Source organism: Lolium perenne, chromosome 4 (assembly GCF_019359855.2).
Source record: "Lolium perenne isolate Kyuss_39 chromosome 4, Kyuss_2.0, whole genome shotgun sequence".
NCBI lineage: Eukaryota > Viridiplantae > Streptophyta > Magnoliopsida > Poales > Poaceae > Lolium > Lolium perenne.
This window is the reverse complement of record NC_067247.2, coordinates 81,150,183-81,160,322: the sequence shown is the minus strand read 5'-3', so window position 1 is coordinate 81,160,322 and position 10,140 is coordinate 81,150,183. Positions and strand designations below refer to the sequence as shown.

Genomic DNA, 10,140 nt, shown 5'->3' with positions numbered 1-10,140 from the left:
AATTGGATCCTATCATTCCTTGTATTGGAGAAAGACACGCTCCGCTTTTTCATATGAACACTGGTGTTCTTAGTTCTACTTTTAATGTTCATGGCGGAGTTGAAAACCGCTTCGTTGATTGCTATTTGGTTGGAAATAGAAAATACTTCATGTGGGAAATGGTATATGTCTTGAATAATTTGATACTTGGCAATTGTTTTGAGCTCTCATAGATCATGTTTAAGCTCTTGCATCATGTATTTTAAACCTATTAGTGGAGAACTACTGTAGAGCTTGTTGAAATTTGGATTGCATGATTGATCTCTCTAAGGTCTAGATATTTTCTGGTAAAAGTGTTTGAGCAACAAGGAGACAGTGTAGAGTCTTATAATGCTTGCAATATGTCCTTATGTAAGTTTTGCTGTACCGGTTCATACTTGTGTTGCTTCAAACAACCTTGCTAGCCAAAGCCTTGTACTGAGAGGAAATGCTTCTCGTGCATCCAAAAACCTTGAGCCAAAACTCATGCCATTTGTGTCCACCATAACTACCTACTATGTGGTATTTCTCTGCCATTCCAAAGTAAATTGCTTGTGTGCTACCTTTAAAAATTTCATTCCTTGTCTTTGCAATACATAGCTCATGGGAAAATAGCTTAAAAACTATTGTGGTATTGAATATGTTGCTTATGTATCTTATTTCTTATAAGTTGCTTGTTGAGCGGTAACCATGTTTCTGGGGACGCCATCAACTTTTTACACCTTTGTTGAATATCATGTGAGTTGCTATGCATGTTCGTCTTGTCTGAAGTAAGGGTGATTTATCATGATTAAATGGTTTGAGTATGCATATTGTTAGAGAAGAACATTGGGCCGCCAACCAAAGCCATGTATCATGGTGGAAGTTTCAGTTTGGACATTAAACTCAATCTCTTATGCGAATATTATCTGTTGTTGAATGCTTAAGCATTAAAAAGAGGAGTCCATTATCTGTTTTCTATGTTGTCCCGGTATAGATGTCCTCAAGTTGAGATCTATCAAAACTCAGAAATCAAATGCGATCTATCTCCTTGGACCTTTGTACAGGTGGCATAGAGGTGCCCCTTTGTGACACTTGGTTGAAACATATGTAATGCAATGATAATCCATGGAAATCTGAGCTAATTAGGACAAGGTGCGAGCACTATTGGTATTCGATGCATGAGGCTTGCAACTTATAGGAGGTCTTATGCATAACACATATGAATTATTACTACCGTTGACAAAATTGTTTCCATGTTTTCAAAATAAAAAGCTCTAGCACATGAGTAATCCATGCTTCCCTCTGCGAAGGGCCTTTCTTTTACTTTATGTTGAGTCAGTTTACCTACTGCTTTCTATCTTAGAAGCAAACACTTGTGTCGACTGTGTGCATTGATTCTTACATGTTTACCTATTGCACTTGTTATATTGCTTTATGTTGACAACTATCCATGAGATATACATGTTACAAGTTGAAAGCAATTGCTGAAACTTAATCATCCTTTGTGTTGCTTCAAAACCTTCTATTAAGAATCTATTGCTTTATGAGTTAACTCTTATGCAAGACTTATTGATGCTTGTCTTGAAAGTACTATTCATGAAAAGTCTTTGCTATATGATTCAGTTGTTTAGTCATTATCTTTACCATTGCTTCGAATCACTTCATTCACTTCATATGCTTTACAATAGTATTGATCAAGATTATAATAGTAGCATGTCACTTCAGAAATTATCCTTGTTATCGTTTACCTACTCGAGGGCGAGTAGGAACTAACCTTGGGGATGCTTGATACGTCTCAAACGTATCTATAATTTCTTATGTTCCATGCTAGTTATATGACAATACTCACATGTTTTATATACACTTTACATCATTTTTATGCATTTTCCGGCACTAACCTATTAACAAGATGCCGAAACGCCAGTTCCTGTTTTCTGCTGTTTTCGGTTTCAGAAATCCTACACAGGAAATATTCTCGGAATTGGACAAAACAAAAGCTCACGGTCTTATTTTGCACGGAGCCTTCCAGAAGTCCGAAGAGGAGACGAAGAGGGGCGACGAGGCGGCCACACCCTAGGGGGGCGCGGCCCCACCCTTGGGCGCGCCGCCCTATGGGTGAGCCCCTCGGGCGCCTCCCGACTCTGCCCCTTCGCCTATATATTCTCTCCGTCGCAAAAACCCTATTACCGAGAGCCACGATACGAGAAAAGTTCCAGAGACGCCACCGCCGCCAATCCCATCTTGGGGGATTCAGGAGATCACCTCCGGCACCCTGCCGGAGAGGGGAATCATCACCGGAGGGCTCTACATCACCATGCCCGCCTCCGGATTGATGCGTGAGTAGTTCATCCTTGGACTATGGGTCCATAGAAGTAGCTAGATGGTTGTCTTCTCCTCTTGTGCTATCATGTTTAGATCTTGTGAGCTGCCTATCATGATCAAGATCGTCTATTTGTAATGCTACATGTTGTGTTTGTTGGGATCCGATGAATATTGAATACTATGTCAAGTTGATTATCGATCTATCATATATGTGTTGTTTATGATCTTGCATGCTCTCCGTTGCTAGTAGAGGCTCTGGCCAAGTTGATACTTGTAACTCCAAGAGGGAGTATTTATGCTCGATAGTGGGTTCATGCCTCCATTGAATCTGGGACAGTGACAGAAAGTTCTAAGGTTATGGATGTGCTGTTGCCACTAGGGATAAAACATCGATGCTTTGTCTAAGGATATTTGTGTTGATTACATTACGCACAGTACTGAATGCAATTGTCTGTTGTTTGCAACTTAATACTGGAAGGGGTGCGGATGCTAACCCGAAGGTGGACTTTTTAGTCATAGATGCATGCTGGATAGCGGTCTATGTTCTTTGTCGTAATGCCCTAAGTAAATCTCATAGTAGTCATCATGATATGTGTATGAATCTCTATTTGTCAATTGCCCAACTGTAATTTGTTCACCCAACATACTATTTATCTTATTGGAGAGACACCACTAGTGAACTGTGGACCCCGGTCCATTCTTTTACATCTGAAATACAATCTACTGCAATCTCTGTTCTCTGTTGTTTTCTACAAGCAAACATCATTCTCCACACCATACGTTTAATCCTTTGTTTACAGCAAGCCGGTGAGATTGATAACCTCACTGTTAAGTTGGGGCAAAGTATTTTGATTGTGTTGTGCAGGTTCCACGTTGGCGCCGGAATCCCTGGTGTTGCGCCGCACTACACTCCTTCACCAACAACCTTCACTTGGCCTTCATCTCCTACTGGTTCGATAACCTTGGTTTCTTACTGAGGGAAAACTTGCTGCTGTACGCATCATACTTTCCTCTTGGGGTTCCCAACGGACGTGTGCTTTACCATCACAAGCAGCGTGGCGGCTTCATATCTGTCTTTGAATTTCCATTTTTTCCTTCAAACAAAATGATTAACATTAGAATGCATAGAGGACTTCCAAAAAGAAAAATTAACTTCATCAAGTTTGGGGGGATTCCCCAAAGGATTCATATGAGGCATAGGAACATAGGACGGAGGGTAAGCGTACGAGTTGCATTTAAAGAGGAGGAGGAACCATCCTTTGTGGCCCCCTTAGGTGTACCTCCAAGAGGGATTTCAATATCCATTGCTAATGGTGGCTTCGTTGGAGAAGTTACCACAACAGCTCCAGCGGGCAACCTCTTATCAAGCATTTCCGCAAGCTTACTCTCCATGCATTGAGCCATCTGCTCATTCATCATTTGATCATTCTCCACCTTTTGGGTTGCGAGCATGTCCTTGAATTCTTGAGCAGAGTACTTTTTGTCCACAACCAAATCTTTCGCAAGATCACCCATCTCACTCTTAAGGCGGTAAAGCCGTTAAAAAGAGTCCTTGGATCTAATACCAATTGAAAGGATCGAGAGGGTCACCTAGAGCGCGCGCGCGGGGGGGGGGTGAATAGGTTCTACAAAATTTTACTCACTTCTTTAGCAATTTTAGGCTTCTGCGTAAATAAAGTGGTATAATGCAATACTAGATGAACAACATATATGATGCGATAATCCACGAAGTCTATCAAGATAATGTAAAATGGATAGAAATAACCGAAGCACACGGAGACGATGATTTATCCCAATGTTCACTTTTTTGAGGGGAAACTAGTACCGTTGGAGCGGTGCGGGTTACCATGAAGGGCCCCCAACGCCACAAAGGCACACCGTCTTCTCCGTGAGCTTCTTCCACGAAGTAGAAGCTTGATCCACTAGTGGAGATCTTAGGGAGGCCTCCAATCATGTACAAACTTTCCGTGCAATCACAGGTCGATTGCTCCCAGCGACTGCTACCGCCTATGAGTCCTCAACCTCTAAAAGTAACAAGATCGAATCTTGAACTTGACACAGGGCTCAAATCCCGAATTTGATTGGTGGAATGAGAGAGGAGGAATGGACCTTTATTTTGGTTGGATCCTCTCTCAAAAACATTAGTTGAATCTCTCTAGATCAAGGATTTGTGGTGAAATATTTAAGAGAGAGTGAGAGGAACAAGAACTTGATTCATATCTCAAATAATGGCCAAGGTAATTGATTCCGAAATCAAGCCTTTCCTTAAAAACAAAAACTATCTGTTTTGACTAAATCATGCAGAAAAAAGAATGTTCGTTATGACCGGCTCTGAGCCTGGTCATACCGGCCCAAGCAGATGGGGACAAAAGGAATAATGGGGAGCAACAGATTCGGCATGTATGACCGGCCTTGGGCCCAGTCATACCGGCCCAAGTTGCTGGTTGGCGCGTGCCTGGGCGAGCGAAGCGGCGCACTGGTCATGCGAGAGATGCGGAGCGGGTGGGCAGAGCAAGGTAGCGCCTGGGCCAAGGAAATGAGCGGCATAGGAGGGAGCAAGCGATGCGGGCAATGGGCTTGGCCGGTATGACCGGCCATGGCCCGGTCATACTGGCCTGTTTCTTTGGATGTGCGTGCAGGGAGCAGAGGAGGCAGCTGGGTGGTGTGACCGGCCTAGGACCTAGTTATAACGGCCAAAATTGTTGTTTTGTTGTTTTTCTTTCATTTGTTTTTTTCGTATTCCCTTCTTTCTACTTTGACGAAAGTATAAACTTCAAGCTTCTTTTGGTTAGAAGAAATGGAAGAACTAGAGGCGAAATATGGTGGCGAAGATATGGTGGAGGAAAGGTGGCAAACTGAAATAAAATGATTTGAGCCAAGTACCAAATAAAAGCTTTGATCCCTTCTTAATAGTGTGGCGTCCTATACTCAAGAGAAAACGGAAAAATGATCTACCGTTGCAAAGCACCCACTATCGTGAAGCACTCATCCGGACTCCGACTTCGAGTTCGTTCCTCAATTCTTCTTTTCCCTTTTTTGCGTTCATGAACCGACACCATAAGAGGGAGAGAGGAGTAAACTTGTAGATGATCTTAGACGAAAATATTAATCCTCTCTAACCTTGTATTCGCCAAACACAAAAATAAAATTGATGGCATAAATACCCTTACAAGACAAACTCCTCATAGGGCAGGTAGTAGAACCGTTGGTTCGTCACTGTGCTCCATGAGCAGAACACAATATGAAATTTAAGAACAAGGATTTTTTGTCACCAACAATAATGTTGTCTGAGAATTAAATCTAACTTGCATTCGTCCACAAAATAAAGGGAAACAAAAAAAGGAAAAAAAATGCATTTTTGGTCCCACAAACCAATCGCTCAACCATATCAATAGGTAAAATACAACGATGGTCTATTTGCAAGCAAATGCTTGGGCTTCCATAGACCCCTAAGACTGAAACGTTTTCCTGGGTGAAACACAAGGACAACTAAGATTAAACGATACCTATTCGGAATTAGTGATATGATGTCTGAGATTAAATGATACCACGATACCCCTACGGGGGTTTACACTGTTTTAAAATTCGAGGGTCTATGGAAGGACAAGCTATTTGCAAATTGAAATCGAAGAAGTACAACGATGGGGAAGAAAACAAAGATTTTGAGGGTATTCGCAAATTGAAATCGGGCTCATGCCTGACACATGGGGTCCACCAATTGCCATGTCACTAAATACGATGTATTACATGTAAAAAGAAAACGATGTATTACCTCGATGAGTGACTTTGTTCGAAACACTCGCCATATTCAGTGACGTAAATCATGTATCTCTATGTACGGTGGCTAAGGCGAAAAAGAGTTTAAGTTCAGTGACCTTTGATCTATTTACTCCATATCAAGGATTGTTCGTTGATCCGAATAGAATGCATTCTAGATTTAGTCAAAGCAAAACTAAAGTTTGAGTAAATATTTAATAAAAAGTATGAACATCTACAATGTACAATCTATACTATTACAATCGTTATGAACTATATTTTCATATTATATGTCTTTGGTATTATATAGTTTTTAATATTTTTCCACTTTTAAGTTAAATTTGACAATTTTAATTTTAACTAAACCCGGAACGCGAAAAAAACCCGGAGAGTACGACACCCAAATCAATCCGTCCCCGTGTGGCATCACGGTGCAGCTAACCACCAGATGTTGAGTCGTACATGTCCACAAATTGTCGTATCGTAGAGTACAACAGCGGTACACCGGATGCGAATGGTCTGGTGGGCCTCCAGACTGAAAATTGGAAAAAGCGTAATAGGCTGAGAATCTCACAAAAAAATGGAAATTTTTTGTGGGACCAAAATTGCATTTTGTTTTTTTTTTCCTTTTTCGGACCAAAAAAGCATAATAGGCCGCTCCACCGCTCCATCGCTCCAGTCTCCTCCCATCACCACTGCCGCCGCCGGCGGCACGAAGCCAGGTTGCTTCTCCCAGCAGCTCGCCGTTACCATTGCCGTCAGCGGCTGCTCCCCCCTTCCACAGCAGATTAATCCCCTCTTTTTCGCTTGCCGCTGGCTAGTGCACTCCCTTCAGCCCTAGCTTGGCAGGGGGAATTCGGAGAAGAAACCAAGCGGCTCTAGAAATTTCTCGAGCAAGTAATCAAAATTTCGGGCCCTTCATATCCGTGTCGTTAGTGGACTCGGATTTCCTTCACCTATTCTAATTGGAGGCTTCCAGGATTGGTGATCTATATAAGTGTAGGCAGGATACTGCCTTTCGTCTTTGTGCTCCATCCAAGTTACTGAAGAAATTCGCCAGGTTTGTCCAATCATCAGGTCTCTGCAACTAAGGGAGTTATTGAAGAAATTCGCCAGGTTTATCCAAGCATCTGATCTCTGCAACTAAGGGAGTTATTCAAGAAATTCGCCTGGTCTGTCCAAAGCATCTTGTCGTTGCAACTTAGGGACTAAGCCAGGAGCGTGCCTTCCCTCTGTTACTGAAGAGATTTATCTGTTTGGCCGAAGTTCCAACTCTTGGCAGAGAGACCCTGATCCCATGGAGTTATGTAGCGTTGCCTCGATAATGAGCTTAGGGAGTCTAGCTATACAGCGCACACATTTGTGCTCCCTAGTCTTCAGAGTTTTGCCAAAGCTTCTAGGCTTCACTCCCAATTCACTGAAGAAACTATGCAAAGATGTTCATCCACCACAGAGCGAGACTATCGTGGGCACATCGCCAGATCTGACCCAGGACATCTTGATGGATATCTTTGCCACCCTTGAAATCCCTGACCTCATACGTGCCGGCGCCATCTGCCCCTCTTGGCACTCTGCATATACCAGCCTTCAAAGCCTTGAGCTGTATAAATTATCGCAGACGCCGTGCCTCCTCTATACTTCTGAATCTGCTGGTGATAGCTCTGCTTACCTCTACAGCCTCAGTGAAAAGAGATCGTATAGGTTAACTCTTCCGGATCCACCTATCCGCACTAGGTGTTTGATAGGGTCCTCTCATGGCTGGCTGGTTGCTGTTGATGAAAGATCTGAGATGCATCTTGTCAATCCGATCACATGTGAACAGATTGCGCTACCTTCAGTGATCACCATCGAGCAGGTGAAGCCCATCTTCAATGATTACGGCTTTCTACATAAGTATGAATTGTCGTGGCACACTGGAATGCGTGCTGGTTATAACTCGCCATCAATTTTTGATCTTGACAAGCTGCGGGATGAACTCCACTATAAGGCGTTTGTGTTCCCTGATACATCCACAGGAACCTACATGGTGGTGCTCATCCACAATCCAAAGCGGCAGCTTTCTTTTGCAAGAGTAGGGGATAATAAGTGGACCTGGCTTCCACCTCATGATCTCTATGAGGACTGCACTTACAAGGATGGCATGTTGTATGCAGTGACTGCAACTGGAGAACTTCATGCTTTTGATTTTAGTAGTGGACCTGTTGTCACAGTGGAGATGATTTTGCAAATGCGCAATGTGTATGACTGTGGGTACATGTATGTTGTTCAAGCTCCATGGGGCGATCTGCTGCTGATTTGGAGACTCTGTGAGGATCATGATTTAGAACCAGAACCAGGGGCATCTGTGTTTTGGAACACCACGAAATATAAAATATATGAGTTTGACATTACAAGAAGTAAACTTAAGGAAATCGATTGCTTGCATGACCATGTGTTGTTTCTTGGGCATAATCAGTCACTCTGTCTCAGTGCTGAAGAATATCCGTCTCTCAAGGCAAATCATGTCTACTTTACTGATGATAATGTGTTTTGGACATTGAGATTGAAGAATAATCATCGTGATATGGGAATTCTCAACTTGGATGATAACAGCAAGGAAGAAGTTGTGTCTCAGATCTTCTCTAACTTCCCTGCTCCTATTTGGATTACACCGGATCTTAGAAAGATGAACGTGGCTTCACAGGTGGATTGAAAAATGGTTGATGGGTTCAATACTTCACAGTAGGGTGGTTTGCTAGGTAATTGTGGATTTGGGCTTCCGGGAGAAAGTCATGGACAAACTACTCAAACGGCCACTTGGACTATGCATGCATCATGGTCGCTTGACCCCAGTTGTACACACTAGGTTTTAGCAGTTGAATAAATAGTTTAAGTTTTTCTTTGTTTACCCATGTTATAATCGTGTACTTCACACAGTTTATTGTTTCAATGGAAAATTTGAGAAATATGATTGCTCTGTCTTTGATGTTCTGCCCATTTTTCTATCTGCGTGTGCATCTGTATGTGTATTTTGCCTTTACAACAGAAACTATTGAAACTTGATGCTAGGGATGCAGGTAATTCCAGGTATTTGCTAGTTAGTATATGGTTGATGATTGCGAGAGATGCAGGTAACCCGTTTTAACCCAGCCTGTCCACGAATCATGAAACCCGTTTGGACCCGTGTGGTTGGTGTTTTGGTCGCCAGGTCAAACTGTTCTGGACCAAACCATGACCAGGCTTAGTTCCAGGTATTTGTTGGTTAGTACTCCCTCTGTCCCGTAATTAAGATGTTATTACAACCAATTACAACCTATAATGGTTGTAATAACGTCTTATATTGTGGGACAGAGGGGGTATATACTGTTAATGATTGGAAAGAATGCAGGTAAGGGAAGCCTCCTTGCTTCATCAGGAGAGGCTGCATTGATTGACATTGTCGTTCATAATTGTGTGGGTAGCAATGCTTTGGGTTAGAGGTAACAGTTATACCAAGAATGGATATTCGTGGATGTTAATCGCCATTGTTGTTCATAACTCTACATATGGTTCAGAAACTATGGGCTGCATACATTGAATACTAAATAAGCTGTGTTATTCTCCTAGTGTGATTTATTTCGTAGATGATAACGACTGAACTACGGTAGACGATTTTTTGCAGTTATTATATCGGACTATAATGATCGGGTGGATCACCTAACCGAAGTCGTAAACTGCTGGCATCATCTGTTGAATACAAGTGGTCATGTGATTCATTCCATTAGAATCAATTCAACCTACCCAGTTCATTGGCATCATGTGTGATCTAGCAAAATGTTGGATGAAAACCCGTTTCGTGACTCATATAAGGCAAGATGGTGTCTGCTTTGATTCTGGCAGCTCGTTTTATACAGTATACACTAGATTTTTGTGTAACATGTGTCTTGCAGGTCATGTAATTTATGAGTGATCAACTCACTCCTGTAGAGAAGGCGATGTCTCCGTACTTGCTCAAATCACATGATCTGGCTTTGGATCAGTACAACAAGTTCGTGGCAGAGATGTACCCAGCCCGTCCACGAAGGGTGAAACCAGTCTGGTTTG

At 42.4% G+C, this 10,140-nt stretch overlaps 1 protein-coding gene across 1 annotated transcript; it reads left to right on the top strand.

The window, feature by feature from the left end:
• The first annotated feature begins 6,738 nt into the window (after positions 1–6,738).
• LOC127293111 (F-box protein KIB4) lies at positions 6,739–9,048 on the top strand. Its single transcript, XM_051322667.1, has one exon. The coding sequence runs from the start codon at positions 7,376–7,378 to the stop codon at positions 8,768–8,770; it is 1,395 nt and encodes a 464-aa protein (XP_051178627.1). The 5' UTR covers positions 6,739–7,375; the 3' UTR covers positions 8,771–9,048.
• Positions 9,049–10,140: the final 1,092 nt, after the last annotated feature.

Coding starts and splice junctions, on each gene's coding strand:
- LOC127293111 (XM_051322667.1), top strand. CDS start 7,376: ATGGAGTTATGTAGCGTTGCCTCGATAATGAGCTTAGGGAGTCTAGCT.